This window comes from Lycorma delicatula, chromosome 8, assembly GCF_047948215.1.
Source record: "Lycorma delicatula isolate Av1 chromosome 8, ASM4794821v1, whole genome shotgun sequence".
NCBI classification, from domain to species: Eukaryota; Metazoa; Arthropoda; class Insecta; order Hemiptera; family Fulgoridae; genus Lycorma; species Lycorma delicatula.
In genome coordinates this window covers 18,304,502-18,321,857 of record NC_134462.1, presented here as the reverse complement: position 1 = coordinate 18,321,857, position 17,356 = coordinate 18,304,502, and the positions used below count along the sequence as shown (strand labels likewise).

Here is a 17,356-nt window from a genome sequence, read left to right as displayed (position 1 = left end):
TATTTTTGTAATCGCTAAAAATTTCGGTTTTCAGATTTCAACGGAAATATCCATTTTGACCACCCCTAAATACATTTTGACCAGTTTCAGCGTGACATATGTACGTCGTACGTATGTATCTCGTATAACTCAAAAACGATTAGCCGTAGAATGTTGAAATTTTGGATTTAGAACTATGTTATAACATCTAGTTCTGCACCTCTTCTTTTGCTTGCAATCAACTGGACCAAAAGTGTCCAAAAATAAACCCAAATCCAAAATATTTAGTTTTCGGAATTTCTTAAATACAGTAAGAATATCCCTCATTGACAGCTTTTCAACGATATATCATAAGTGGTACTTATTTTCATTGGTTACAGAGTTATAGCTCAATGAAAGTTTAATTAATGAAATATTTGGATCTTACAAGGGAAAGGCACATGGTTCGAATCCAACCTCATTTCCTTTTTTTTCAACTTTTTTAAATTTAAATGTACTGATTTATTAATAATTTATTAACCTCTGATTGTAAAAAGTTTTTATAATAAATAATTCTATAATAAAAAAAAAAAATGTAATAAAAAATACAAATATAAAAAATTTATCTAATTAAATAGGCGTACAAGGAAGTCATGTGGTGTCCACATCAGTTTTTTAAATTCTGTGTTATTGTTATTATCTAAAGTTATTTGCTTTTTTAAATGCAATTTAGCTTTTTATCACTACTTTTATAATTAAGAAATGATTTCCACATAAATTTTAAATTCATCCTTAAATTTATGATATCATTACTTACATCGATCTGTTCAGAACGATCTACTCATGAATTATGATTTAGAAGTCGAGAGTTTCAACGTTCAATTCCTAATAAAGGCAATTACTTTTATACGGATTTGAATACTAGATCGTGGGTACAGGTGTTCTTTAGGGTTTCAATTAATTACACATCTCAGAAATATTTGACCTGAGACTGTACAAGACTACACTTACACTGATACATATCATCTTAATTCATCCTCTGAAGTAATACCTAACGGTGATTCCCAGATGCTAAACAGGAAAAAAAAGGATAATATTACACAACTTTGTTGTCAACTCTTTTTAAATTATTTAAAAAGATTATTTCAAAAGCATTCATTACTGTTATAAAATTAAATATTTATAATTAATTTTACAAAAATTATGGGTTGTTTAATAAAGTGAGCGGGGAAATATATAAATAAAATGAGGGGGAAAAGAGAACATAAACTTATTTTCATTGTTAGGTAATGTAGCGGTACGTTTAAAGCCTGATTACTACTACTACTTTGGCTAATTCAGAATACGAACTTATTTTTTATTCACATAAACTCTAACACTTAAGTACTCCATTAATCAATCCCTATTAATTTACCCCTATATAAGACTGTTTTAGTTTATTTATTAAAGGGTCATTTATGCTTAGTACTTAAACCCCGTCGTCTGTTCGTCATACATACTATTTTCGTTTTCACTATCAAACTGCCACCATCTCTTTTATTTCCTCTTTTCATTCTCTCTCTGTCTTTCTCCCTTCCTTTCTTTCTTTTCCACCCACCCTATTTTCTACCAATTTCTATCACATTTTGTAAGTATTCTTGATCTCAAAATTAGCACTTACGCACAATTTCATGAGTACAATACGGAATATTGTTGTGGTCTGTATTATTAGTATTTCTGTTTACTATTGGCCGTATGTGTGTGTGAGTGGAACATTCATTTTATAACGTATAGTGGAGGGTTCGTTCCGATTCTCTTCAAAACATCTGCCTTCGGTGAACTCCAGCTGCTGTTGTTGTTGTTATACTTTTAATTTTGAGTGGTGAGGTAAAGTTTATCCATAACCGATCATAAAGTAAAATTGACGTGCACTTTCATTAAATAAAAAAATAAAAAAAATTAAAATTATATGCTTTTTAAAATTTATTTTAATATTCTTCGATATTCGGATTTATTTTTAAATTTCTTCCCATTTTTTATTTGCGATTTAAAAGAGTTCAATCAGTTTTACTTTCCCGGCGAATATAGCTCGAATAGCTACTATATTAAAGAGAAAAGTATGACGCAAGTATAATATGTATGATTGATCAAATAAAAAAGGGGATTGAATTTTTTGTAAATTTTTACGTTTTATAGAACAAGCTCATCTAGACCACAAACAAAACGTATGTATTTATATATGCGCGTACATTATGTACATACGTGTGTTGCACTGCTTTTGGCCGTATTATAGGATTTATCAAACCGGTTTTTTCCTGATTTAATATTTCTATATATGGGACATTTATAATTTTTTTTTTTCAAAACTTATAATGGGTTAAGGAAAAAGGATATCGCGAAAAAACCGATTTCGATTTTCTTGATTTGCATTTTAGAGAAAGCCTTATTGAGGAAAATTTGCTGCTTACAGCTAAATAATAATAAGAAATATAAATAATAAGCTATATAAATAATAAGAAAAAATTTAGTTGGTAGATTTATGAAAAAAAGCATTCTGATATGTTTCTCGACTATATACTAGCGTTACAATCTTTTCTAATATATGTAAATGTATGTAATGATTTTCATGTAAGTTAAATATGTAAAAGTAATTATTTATATTCGATAATTAATGCTTATAAAAGATATATTTCCTTAAAAAAATAAAATTACTTGTTTTAATTTTACCATTATTATTAAAATTGCGTTTTTTTGTTTTATTTATTTATTTATCAATGAATGTAAAGCAATATTTTATTATTAATTCTGAATCAGATAGATTGTTATTTTTCATTCTTCACTCATTTAGTTTGGCACAAAATATTAAAATTAAAGGACTAATATTAAAATTATTAACTTTTATTTCCAACTATTACCAACTTAATAAAAGTAAAATAGTGAATTTTATGATATTTATTTTCTTAGAACATAAATAAATAATTTCGAATTAAATGATTTCCTATCGATTATTACATGTAAAATATATATATTTAAATAGAAAATAGTTAATTTCGTTTAATAATTATTTGAGGTAGAAGTATTTGCTGATCGCAGTGGTAGCGGTTTTGGACTTTCATCCGGTTGTCTCGGGTTCGAATTCCGGTCAAGCGTGGTATTTTTCATACTCTACATGTATACGTTGTGTACGCTCCTAATGTATACGTTGCAATCTGTTCAACTGTTGAATATTAAGCAACCCCCTTCCCCTGGCTCAATGCAATGAGGATATGTAAACATGTAACTATAGTCTTGTACAGAATCAGGCCGACCATTCCTGAGACAAGTATTTAATTGAATCCCAACCGTCAAAATACACCGGTATTCACTGTCTAGTATTCAAATCCGTATAAAAGTAAAGTATGAGTATACTAGTGGACCGGGACATTCATGATTGTTTTTAAATTTTAATTATGACTTTTAAACTTTAATGCATTAATTTTAACTACTGATGATGGCTTTCAAGTAAGCAGAAAGATGTAAAGAACGTATCAATATGCTGGTAAGGTTGATTATATTAATTGTTAATTTATCGTATATAAATAATTTCAACAAATGGAATTTCTTTTCTCATAAAAGTCATATTTCATATAATAAAATATAATTTTAAAAAAATAATAAAACTGATATTATAATGATTAAAAAGTTTTAACGACTCCCATTTTCAAAAATAAAATTATCATATTTATTTTATAGAAAATGTTGTTGGATACATTTACACCAAATTTTATCAAAATATTTCAATCTTTTCTTAAGATATAGATTTAAGAGAAAAACACAAAATGTGGGACAGGAAAAATGAACTGAGATATGGCATTTGTTCAGATAATTTTCTCATTTTTTATTATTTTTACTTCCTGACTCAGTCCCTTAAGTTTGGCCTATACCCTCCAGGAAATTAAGTGAAAAAATTAAAAGAAAACAATATATTTTGGCAAAGTCAGCACTTCCTTCGTCCGTAGTATTTTTATCATTTACATTTCTCTTTATTTTATTAGAATAATTTTAAGTAAAATTTTCATATTTATAATTTTTATACGATTCACAAAATAAGAAAATTGCTGTAAACTTACATGTATTGTAAATACTTTCTCATATTACATTAAGGACTTCGGTTACATCTTCACCGGTAAAATTAAATTTATTTTTATTAGTTTTAATGGAACGCTGTTTATTATTTTATTAAATTTATAATTATAATAAATAGTGACTTTAATATATCTGGATATTATTTTGGTGAACTCAGCAAAATTTATCTCTGTTATATAAAATACTGTAATCTAATTTAAAAATCAAACATCATAATGAGTTATTATGCCTGATTTAGAAGTATTTTGTAATTTCGAAGTAATATACAACTGCACTTAATCTCATAAAACCATAAAAACGAGTATAATTTAGTAATAAAAGTTTTAAGACTTTTTATTATCTATGGTTGATTAAATACATGGAAATACATATGTTGTTATATTGAGATTTAATTACGGTCTTCTTTAATCCTGAATTTCTATCTATCTGTACATTTTAAATCTTTTACTTCCTAATAAATTATACGTACTCATATTTAGTGTTTATAGCTGAAGTAATTACTATTATAAGAACTGGTCTGAAGTTATAGTTATACTTTATAATAAAAATTTTACTTTAAAATCCTGAATTAATATATTTTTAAATTCCATTAACTTATACCAATAACATGGGCATACTATGTTTTGTAATATATAACACCCTCGGTCAAAAACCATCCTGACATTCAGTCAAGATAAAATGTACAACCCTCCTTTAATTTTCCCTTATATGTATATATGAGGGAAGCCAGATAGGGTTCAATTATAAGCATCACAAAACTAGAGGGTGAATCTTAATTGATTTTACCCTATTTTACCCTCACTCATTCGTATTTTCTGAGAATACAATTTTCGTCTCTTAGAGTGTGCTTGTATAATTATTACCATCATCATGATTATTGGTAATATTAAAGGACTTTAAATTAAAATTAAAAATAAATTTTTGCTATGCACTATATATATATATATATATACTGTATATTGTGAAAATAATTAAATTTAAAGATTTTATTAATTCTATTAATAAATTTATTTATTAAATTAATTTAAAAAGAAGTTAATTATATTGTGTTTTATTTTAGAGTAAATATGAAAATAATATTTAATTATGTCACATCGATTTTACAATTTGAATTTAGTTTGATTAAATATTTATTTACCTAAGAGAAATAGAGTGCGATTCAACGTAAATATATATATATATATATATATATATATATATATATATATACACACGAGTATATATATTTATTTATTTGCATTAAATAAATACTATCGGATCAAATACCTAGACGCTATTTTTCTACAACATAATTTTTATACATAAGAACCAGTTTCAGAATTACCTATTAAAAACAATTCAACCTAATTTTTTTATTTTTTTGTAAAGGCGTTTCTCGAAACTATATATATTATTAAAATATTTAATAATATTTATTATTATTAAAATATTAAACTATATATAATACTATTAAAATATTTTAATAATTTCCTTTTTAATTATCTTACCAAGATACCGACATTTGGATCATGTAAAATTTTAAATTGTTCTCGGACCTGAGTAAAGCAGTTAAAAAAAACAACAAAAAAAACACACATTATATGTAAAGAAATCTTACAACGTGTAACTTGATTTGTAAACAAGCAGTGTAGAACAGCGTTTGAGGTGTAAACAAGTAAATGTAAATTATACATAAGAAAAATAACTAAAAATATATTTAAAAACCCTTAACAAAAATAAAAATAAAAACAATGAATAAATTAAATAAAAATAAAAGAGATCCACTCCCTTTCTGCAAACGCTTCCAATTTTTTAATTTTAATGATAGAAATAAGCCACAATTTTGTAGAGCACTCTGTTTTTCTGTGGAACAATTTCATTGCTAGTTATTTCATAATAATGGAATATATTCAATAGTCGATTTTTTAGTCGTATATTTAATTAAATAAATAATGAAGAACATAAAATTTTATTTTTTTACAAAAAAATTTATTTTAAAAAACCAAAATTAGTTTTGATTTTTTTTTCACTTTTTCATACGTTTACCTTTTTGATTAATAATAAATTTGTAACTTTTTTAAATTATTAATTCTTATTCCACTTATTTCTTCATCGTCTTCCTCTTTTTTCTTTCTCTACTATCACAGATCAGAGATATAAGTTTGTAACGTTTATCTTTCGTATACTTTTAACCTCTTTCTTGGTATAATAAACTGTTATTTATTATAAAGATTTATCTATGAAACTAAGATTTCGATTATCTAGATATATGTTTAACAAATGAAACTGTTTCATGAGTACTACGCAAAGTTAATTATATCTTTCCTATTTTTACATAGTACAAGCATGATTTTTTACTTGAGTAAATAAACCTGATTTGCATGTTTGCATGATCAAATGTAATCATAAAAAAAAAACGTATTAAATAATTTTTAACAAATTTTTATAAACGTGATTTATCTTACTACGTGAAAAAAAAATTAATATTTTTTAAAAAACTGGTAAAGTATTGCCTAATAAGCAAAATTACATAGATTTAAGCATAAAAAATTTTCAAATTTTTAATAAAAAGATTTTTGATTTTAGGGATATTTCTCTGTAGGAAAAATTTAAGAATAAATTATTTACACAGAAGTAATCCCTAACAAAATAATACTAATTTAAGGAAGAACTTTTTTAAGAATAATTGAAGAATAATCTTTTTTATGAAACTAATGGAAAAAAGTTGCTCTCATTTTGGGTACGAAATATACAAGATAGGTACCAAAACTATGGTACCAAATAAGCTATAGGTACCAAATGCTGGCCAAACGTGTTATCCAGGAACTAGAAGAAGGGGCTGGAATTAACCCCAGACAGTTTGGGTTCTGGCGAAATTGCTCAACTCTGCAGGCCTTTATGAAAGTCACCAATTGTTAAGGCTGGCACATGGAGAACGAGAGGTATCCCTCTCGTGATCTCACTCGACATAAAAAATGCATTTGGTTCAATACAGTGGAAATATATTAAGGAAGCATTAATAACTAAAAGAATCAGTCGATACTTACCAAATAGAGGGATACCTTTCAGAAAGGAAATGCACAGTGGAGGCGCAAGAAGACAATATAGAGGTCTATATGCGAGGAAGAGTACCGCAGGTATCGGTGTGAGGGCCGTTATTATGGATCATGGCTTTAGACAGCCTGTTACAGAAGGAATACCCAGCTGGGGTAGAGTTAGTGTCATACGCGGATGACGTCGCGGTTCTCATACAGGGTCGAACAACACTGGAGGTACAAAATAAGGCTGAAGAAACCATGAATATGGTAAGTAAATGGCTGGTCCCAAGGGCACTTGTACTGTCTGCAGGAAAATGTAAATACATAACATTTACAGGCAAAAAACACCTTGACCCGTTGAACATCCGAATAAATGTGAGCGTAATAGATGAAGTTTCAACATTAAAATATCTGGGCGTTACTATGCAAAGAAACTGTAAATTTACAGAGCATATAGACAGAGTATGCAAAAAAGCCGAAGGAATGGTCAAAACTCTCAACATAATCATGGCTACGCAGAGAGCGCCCAGAACATCTAAGCGCAAACTGCTGGCCACCTCCGTGGTATCTTCGTTGATGTACGCGGCACCAGTTTGGTGGCCTGCGATAAATATAAAAAGAAACAGGAATAAGTTGACGAAGATAGAAGGGTACTTTTGGGAGTGGTCTCAGCGTATCGCACGGTCTCATACGATGCGCTGTGCGTAGTGGCTGGAGTACTTCCAATCGATCTAACCGCGAGGACACATGTAGAAAGAGCACAAGGAAAGGACGAGCAAGAGGTTAGAAGAGATGTCATTAACAGTTGGCAAAACAGATGGATGGAGGCGGGTGTAGCAAACTGGAAGGGGACTCATTCCGGACATTAGGACCTGTATTGAGAGAAAACATGGAGAGGTAGACTTTTTTGTTACTCAATTCCTCACATGGCACAGTAATTTTAACTATTACCTACACAAAGTAGGAAGACGTGTCGATTCGACGTGTATGTACTGCGAGGAGTCACATACCTTTTTTGTGTGCAACAAATGGGCCACCCAAAGAGCAACAGCGAATATTACAGGAAAAAGTCCCTTCAACATAGTAAAAGAAATGTTAGAAAATGAAAATACATGGAAGAGAATCTTAGACTTCATAAGAGTGGTATTAATACCGAAGAACAAGGATGAGCGAATACTTGGATATTAGTGTTAGGGAAGGGTGGACAGCCTCAACGGGGAGAGTCGGCATGCCGAGGTGTGTCGGTCTTAATGAACCGTTGAAGACTCCAAGGGTTAGTTAGATGTAGGAGACTCAAAAGACCCGACACCACACCACGGCGTTCATGGTAAGATGTGGTGTCAGAAAAAGGGCAACATAAAATAGTGTCAAAAGTTCTGAACCAGTAGGCCGACCTGTCATGCCGGTATATAGCGGTAGACGGGGAGGCCTATTAGAGTCTACCGGCCCAGGGGAGTAGATACAAAAAAAAGGTACCAAAGCTATAGTTCTCGGGTTCTCGTTATAGGTTCCGGGTTCAAATGTCTCAGGCATAGCATTTTTACACGCTACAAAAATTATCATTCATTTCATCCTCTGAAGCAATACCTAAAGTAACGGGAAGCAATACCTAACGTAACGGTGGTACCGGAAGTTAAAAAAAAGGTACCGCCAATTTCTTTTCTTAGCCCTTTAAGTAAAGAAGAAAATAATAAAAAAAGTTTTTTAATAATAAGAATTAAAAGAATTAGAGCCAAAAAACAAAAATGAAATATATATTTTTAAGAGTTGAGAATAAATTTTAAGAAAAATACTTATATATTATATATAGGTACTTAAGAAAAATTTTCTCTATATCAGCCCTTATTCTTATTTTAGCCCTTCAAAAGAGGCTAAAATAAGAATAATCAAATTTTCAAAAAACTTTATGCATTTTAGATCCGGGGTCTACAACCCCGGACAACCACAAAAAAATGCAGATATTTCGTGATTGTTCTCGTATATGTAAAGTATTAAGTTTCAAATAATGTTGAAAAATATTTAAACCTAAGAGAGATAAACAAAAAAAACAAAAAAATGTATATTTCATTTTAAAGAGGTGCGGTTAATTTTTTGAAAAAAAAAATTTTTTTGGGGATTATTTAATGTTTGTTAGATAGCAAATTTGCCAAAATTAAGTTTTTCTATAGTGCCTCTGAGGAAAATTGACGTTTGTTTTTTTGCAATATCCTCCAACCACTAAACAAATTTCGAATATAACATAATACAATCAATGTTCTATAAATAGAAATATTTTTAGCCAAATTTGAAGAAAACCGGTTTCATCAATTCTGAGCTTAAGGCCAAAAGCAGTGCGACACATATACGCCGTTTGTATGCACATACATACGTTTATTTTTTCTGTTTTGATGAACTAGTTGGACCTTAAAACGTAAAGATTTGCAAAAATATCAATACTATATTTTTGACATAATAATTATCATATTTTCCTTTTAATTTAAAAAAAGCAAAAAATAAATTCATAAAAAAAGGCATTAAGACATTGAGAAAGTAAAGATGAAATTTACCCTAATATTCCAACATATTTTACCAACAACCAAATTAAAAGATCAAAAACAAACCATCAGTGAATTAAAAACAATCAACAAAAAATTTAAAAAAAAGTACCATGAGGTGTACCATGAAAATACTATTAAAAAGGGAGGGACGTATGGATAAACAGTTAAGAATATGATTGCATTGTTTAATTTAATTACTAATTTATATTTGCATATCATAATTATCATTGTTTTTACATATATATATATTTCTTGTGTGCGTGTGTATGTCACTGAACTCCTCCTAAACGACTGGACCGATTTTGATGAAATTGTTTCTGTGTGTTCAAGGGGATTCGAGAATGATTTAGATTCACAATTTGGTCCACTGGAAAATGTTTTTTTAATTAATTGGGACAAACTAAAATTAAAATAGAATATTATTTATTGAATATTCGATACTGCGATGCCGGATACATTGTATCCGGCAGACTGCGCAAATGTTGTAAAACATTCCTAAATCAACAACTACTTATAAATAATTTATTAATATTTTATATTTATTTATTAAATATTAATTTTTAATTTGAATATTCGATCGCAGTATCAAATATTCAATAATATTCTATTTTAATTTTAGTTTGTCCCGACAGTTGGTGCTGCGATCAAATTGAGAAAAATATTTCGTAATTTTGTGTTATTATTGTGTTACAAAAAATCGCGAGAAAACAGTTTTTTAATAAATAAGAGGCTAATAAATCAGATGGAAATTGTAAACAAAGGAAAACCAATCAGATCAATGCAAGATGGCCGCTGTCAAACACAACGACCAATCACAAAGAGCCCGTATGGCCGTTGCCAATGTAAACAAAATCACAACTGATTAAGTAACAAGTAGGCAGCACTGCGATCGCGTTTAGAATTGTTTGCGTATTGATAAATATTATATTATTATTTATTGAAATAACGTTTTAAAGTCTAATTAAAAAATATATATTGTGCCAATTTGTAAGGTACAGTATTAAAGTGAAAATGTTTTTTAAATTTATTTATGTGTCGTTGATCTTGGAATGGTTAAGGTTCACAATTGGGTCCGGTAGGCAGCGTGTGGGTCCGGTAGGCAGAGCTGCGATCGCGTTTTAGAAGTTTTTTTTTTAATTTTTGGTTTCAGTCAAACCAGTTTGTGCACCAGTTGGTGCTGCGATCGGAGTCTAGGAATTTTTTTTATTTTGTTGCTTTTTCGCATATCAGTTACTTGCGTCGTAGCTTAGTGTTGTTCTTACATTAAAATTCGTATTTAGAGAATAGTTTGAATTAAATCCGATAGGTAGTGCAGTGCTCTTCTGACAATTAGATTTATTTACATTCTGAATTTTATAAAGTGAAAGGTTAAATTTTGTTAAATTGCTAATGTTCAGTTTTTGTCATTAAACTCAATTGTTGTCATTTAATCTGTATGTATACTCAGATCTAGCAATAGCGAAGCATTGCCGAGTCTGCTAGAATTGCGCCATTGTTGAGAATATTATTATTATTTATTGTAATAACGTTTTAAAGTTTAATTAAAAAATGTACATTGTGCAAATTTGTAAGGTGCAGTATTGAAGTGAGTATTTTACGTGATTTTTCATGAATTTTAATGTTGTATGCACGTGCATTCAATAACAATCAACTTAACCTACAAATTTAAATTGTCAGTTCTCATTTGATTCTATGCAACTTAGGAAGTATTAAACGGCTCTTTGAAAATAAAAATGTAAGTTTGTAAAATAAATGATAACATTTAAAAAATTAAAATATAATTTACTCATAATAATTATAGTTTAAAGTATATTTAAAATTTAGCTGAAAGTTTTCTAAAATTATTTTTAATTTACAATTCTCTAAAATTTGGTAAAATAGATGTTAAAATAAAGAATGAGAAAAATGATAAAAATTTCTACTAAAATTTTAACTACGTTGCTTTTTTACAGTGCTTTAAGTTTTTTATTAATTGATTAATTAAGCTGTTGTTACATGGTTATGAAACATCAAAATTATTAAATAAAAAAAAAAAAAAAATATGTAGGAGGTACTTTTTTAGAATGATAAGTGAAAATTAGTAGTAATGTGGATGAAAATTTATTAATTACACTAATTATTAATTTTACTACGTTTCGATTTTTTAATTCAATTTTCATCGGACAATATTTAGTGAAAATAAATATTAACCATACCTTACATAATTAATCAATAAACCCATTACAATAATGCATTCACAAACTGATAATATCATACTAATAGTCATTTTAATGAAATTTAGAACACATTCCTGCTAATTTTAACTTAATTAAGTTACTTATATTTATGTGTATGCATTTATTAGAGAATAATGCCGCGTCAGGAGAACGTCTGTCGAGTCCGCTAGTATATATATGTTTAATATAGCTAAGAGTTTTAATCATATGACTTAATTAACCAACAGATTAATTAAGAGTTTTACCAAACATGTTTGTTTTTATTTTAGGTACATCTACCACAGATCGAAGAATAACTCCTCCTAAGGGAATCTTAGAAATACCAGAAAGCCATTTGACATCTGGCGTATATCTTCCTGGTAAGTAACAATATATTCATTCATTCATTTTATTATTTTTCTTTTGGAATAGTATATATCTAATAAGCTTATTGTGATCAATTGCTATTGATTTGTATTTCTATGATATTGCAGGACTTAAGCTCAATTCTAGTTTAAAGGGATAGTTAATTTTAATTAACTAATTTAGAAAATTTTGGAAGTCGAGAGTTCCAGCGTTCAAGTCCTAGTAAAGCCAGATATTTTTACACGTATTTGAATACTAGATCGTGGATACCGGTGTTCTTTAGTGGTTGGGTTTCAATTAACCACACATCTCAGGAATGGTCGAACTGAGACTACACTTCATTTACACTCATACATATCATCCTCTTTCATCCTCTGAAGTATTATCTGAAAGGTAATTACCGGAGGCTAAACAGGAAAAAGAAAGAAAGATTAGAAAATTTGTGTAACCAGATTACAATCCAATTCGTTGGGGTTCAATTAATGATATATTATTAATGATTAATAATTAATTATAATTTAATTAATAATATATATATAATATTTTATATCTAACTCGTGTTTACCATTCTGTTACCTTTGATTAAATGATTTTAAAGCATCCGTTCATGATTTGACGGCCTTTTCGATAAATTTATTATCGTTGGAATTGTCAGCGCAATCAAAATTCGACTATGATGAATTGAAATCGAAATAAAATTATGGAGGCTTGTGATGAATTTAAAAAAGTGTGTGGAATGTTATTTCTCTCGTTCAAGTACAAACATTTTCAGTTATCTTGCTACCAGTAGTCAATCACCAATTAAGTAAATAATAAAATAAAAAACTGACAACAAAGTTGTCAATAATTTCCTGTCACTGGATATTTATTCTTATGTAGTGGTAAAATAATGATGCTTGAAAAAAGTTACCCAAGATTTATTTTTCGAGATGGAGGTAATTTATGATGAAATTACCACTATATGTTTAAATAAACCAAAAAAAATTTTAATTTTAATTCTCTACTTTTTTATTTTATCTGCTCTCTTCATCTCCAAAATCACCTTCAAATAATGTTTTTTTTTACTTTTCAAGTTTACTATTTTAAATGAAAAAAATTAAAAGATACACTAAAAAATGAACAGCCAATAAAAAGTTTCATAATTTCTTTTTTGGGGGAGGTGTGGTGAATTATAATTAAATTTTATGGTAATGCTGTTATTCAAATGTTAATAATATTAAAAGTTCTAATTAACAAAAAACAGTTTTAAAAAATTCAGAAAATTGATATGTTTAAATTTTGATTAAGTATTTTTTTTTTTGGGGGGGTCGTTTGCATTATTTACTATGCCTAGCAAAACAAAAAAAATTGTAAAAATTATACTTCTGATTTTATCATATTTTTTTGTTATTGTTATAATAGTATTATTATTTATCGTAATTTTTTTTTACAATCAGAGGTTAATATTTAATAAATCAATATATTTAAATTAAAAAAAAATAAAGTTAAAAGAAAGGAGATGAAGTTGGATTTGAACTGATGTCTTCCTCTTGTAAAATCCAAATATTTCATTAATTAAAACGTTATTTGGCTATAACTCTGTAACCAATGAAAATAAGTACCAGTTGATCGCAATGATGGCTTATTATTGCAGTTAAGAAAAATTTCAAAATCCAAATTTCTTTGGATTTTGAGCTTTTATGGACACTTTTGGTCGATTACAATCAAAAAGGGAGATGCACAACTAGATGTTAACAACGGTCCTAAATCCAAAATTTCAAAATCCTACCGGTAACAGTTTTCGAGTTATGCGAGATACATACATACAGACGTCACGCCGAAACTAGTCAAAATGGATTCAGGTCAAAATACCAACAAATTACCTGATATACATAGGTCTCTGTGCAAAATTTCATTAAAATCGGTTTATCTAATCCAAAGTTATTAAGCTTTATAAACGTCAAAACTCGTACCTAGGTACGACACATTACCTCCAGTTTTTTTTCCTGGATTCCCTGCGTTATGAAACGTCGAGAAGTGAAAAAAAAACGCGTACCTCCATTTTTTTTAATCATTACCATATTTTCCTTCTTGTAAAAGTTAATATTAACATAATACATAATATTGTGTAGTTTATGTATTATAATATCGTATAGTGCGAATATTAGCACTAGTCTATTATCCATGACAATCTGAATTACATGTTCGAACAGGATTCTGGACAGTCGACTCAAAGAACTAAAATTCATATTTTTGTAAGAAATTTAAACAGAGACTTTTAGCTGAAGGTATAATTTATTAGATCGCATAATAATAACGTGGGAATCTTATCATATATGATAAATAAGTTAATATTAATGTGGTTGTGTCACAATTTAATTAATAATCTATGCTTCTTAAAGTTTATTAAATAAAAATTAACTTGATTTACGTAATAATCTTATATAATCATATGAATAATTTTAACTCCTTTTTTTGATAAGGAGTATGTTTACTAAGCTATTTAATAAAGTAAATTTATAATGTGAGCTTTTAACAATGTTTACTAATTAGATTAATGCAATATGTATATCAATTTCGTTCTGTTTTAAAAAAACAAAAAACAATAACAATAAATTAAGTAAAATCAGATGTATGTTCTATGAATTAGTCATATAATCTTCTATCGTTATCTTATCTATTTCTATCGTTGTCTTATCTATTTACCTTTGCTTAAAAATACGATTATGTTAATATTTCTAGCAATAGGACAGTATAAAAAAATACATTTTCTTAACTAATTATTATTTGTATTTCAAGAAAAATATTTTATGACTTCTTATTGAAAATAAAGTTAAGAAACAAAAATAATAAAATTTGCTAATTTTATGGAGATATAAATATTAAAACAGTTAGTAATAATATTCAATTAAGTGTTAAATATTCTTTTGTTTCATACAAAGCGCTATAAAATTCTATAAATGTACATTTGTTTGCTGTAAGAACAAATAATTATTCCTGCTTTCATATTAAAGAAAGTAATTATAAAGCTAAAAGAATTGCTTAAGTAGACAATACCTTTTTTTAGTATTGTAAAATACACATTTGTTTTTTTTTACTTTTGCTAATTTTTATTTTTATTTTTTTATTGTTTAGTCTTGTAACGTCTCGTAATTTTATCAAGAACGTATATTAACATTAAATGAGAATACTTTCTGAACCGCTCCGTATATTGTTCTTTAATTACTGTACATATTTTGAATTGATCCCAATGGTTTAGTCTATATGTGAGAAAGGTGTACACAAATGGCACTAGAAATGTTTCGCAATACAAATTAATTTTTTATCTTTTTCTTTTTACAAACACTGTTAACTATAAAGCCTGTTCCGGCATCCATCTACGTAGTGGCCTACCTCTATCTCTTTTACCATGCTGTGTATAATTTTTGTACTCTGACTGGTAGTCGTCGCTCCTCTGACATATTTCCATACGTTAGACCTGTATAATTCTATATCATTAAGTAATTGGGTTACTTAATAAACCCAATTGTAATGTACATTTCTAAACATACATTTCCCCAACATACAGTTCGCCATCCTTTGAAAACAGTCTTCAAAAAACCCCTGCTACATTTCGTCGAAAATCTGGGCAAACTCATTGCTCCAATCCCTTTGAACGTCATCATCGTTCGTAAAATACCTTCCTTCGGGTTTTTGTTCCCCTTGGGGAACAGCGTGTAGTTACAAGGAACGAGATCAGGATTATAAGGAGGGTGCGTAACAGTTTTATACCAGTGCTGGCCAAATACTCGGAGGAAAGTTTGTAGCGTTTTCGTGGTGAAGAAATCATATGCCCATCCTTGTGTTTGGGCGCAGCTTCTTGAGAGCTTCGACGATTTAATAAGACGAGCATCCCTCGCTAAATCACTTCTTGTAACTAATTGCTGTCTGTTTCCAACACAACTCGCTCTAAAACTCTTCTCACAGTAAAATAACGGCCACCATTTTTTTTTTTTCACTGATGTGGATTTTCGAACAGTCACAGGGTGGGTCTCCTCATTTTCGACCATCATGACTGTTCTGAGCCTTGGTCGGCACTTCATAATAGTACAGCCAGGATTCGCCACCTGTCACAATACTGTTTATTTAAGGAGATTCCCCATTTTTAAACTTTTTCAACATTTAACGTCACCATGAAACACGGCGTGCCATTTGATCCTCGGTTAAGTTATATGGCATCCAAACAGTACACATTTTTCTAATTTGAATATGATCTCACAGAAAAACACGAACTGCTTTTATTGGGGGGGCAAAGAGGACACCTACTCTCTCCTTTTTTTTGTGATTAGAAATCGTTAAAAAAAATTGTCTGTAGGAAATCTTAAGGCTCTTCTTTGATTGGGATTGCCTCAATTTTCGTTCCCTCTGTAAATAGGCATTCCATTATCAATATTATCCTTTTCTCCTTATTCTTCATCCCCCAGTGGGGTTTTTATAGGATTTTTGCTAGCTGCTTATTGGATTCTTGTTTGGAATCTGTTAGAATTTATTGCGTTCAGTGTATTTTAAAGAACTGCATACCGATCTCCGTGTAAAGTGGTAGCGTCTCGGTTTTTCATCTGAGGAACCCGGGTTGGAATCCCGGTCATACATAACATTTTTTCCTACGATTCCCACGAACAAAAAACGTTTTGTGGTGAATTAATTATAAAAAAAAATCTTCCCTCTTAACATGCTTTAATGGGTATTTAACATGGATATTAATATAGCTACTACCCTCATAGTTTAATTAAGTTATAGTTATGCTTCATTTATCTTTAATATGGGGAGGGTATGCTTCTAGAATACTTTCTTCCGGTTAAAAAAAAATATCTATACCGGGCTTACAACAATTCTAATTCAAGACAATAAAATCGGTTAAGTCTAATCGGTTATGGATTTCTATGTTTATGAGAAAGTAATAAATTAACTAAATCTAGAAAATAATAAAATAACGGATAATAAATTAATGGTTCAGGTGAAATGGAATTAATAAGCTGAATAAAATGTTTTTTTTTTTTCATTTTTAGGTTTTTTTAGTTAGTAATTACTACAATTCAGTAACCAATTAGGATAACAAATTATAAGCTTAATAAAAGATGAAAAACTAGATAATTTTTACTTAAAATATGAAAAATAAAATAAATGTTATAGAAAGGCAACAAAATAATAAGGCAGGAAG

At 28.8% G+C, this 17,356-nt stretch overlaps 1 protein-coding gene across 4 annotated transcripts in view; it reads left to right on the top strand.

Moving 5' to 3' along the window:
• LOC142329226 (puratrophin-1-like) overlaps nucleotides 1-17,356 on the top strand; it is a 1,606,956-nt gene that overhangs the window by 1,065,892 nt on the left and 523,708 nt on the right. For all 4 annotated transcript variants that reach the window (XM_075373630.1, XM_075373632.1, XM_075373631.1 and 1 more), the window contains one exon: nucleotides 12,102-12,191. In XM_075373630.1, coding sequence (XP_075229745.1) covers nucleotides 12,102-12,191 — 90 coding nt within the window. The remainder of the gene's footprint in view (nucleotides 1-12,101; nucleotides 12,192-17,356) is intronic.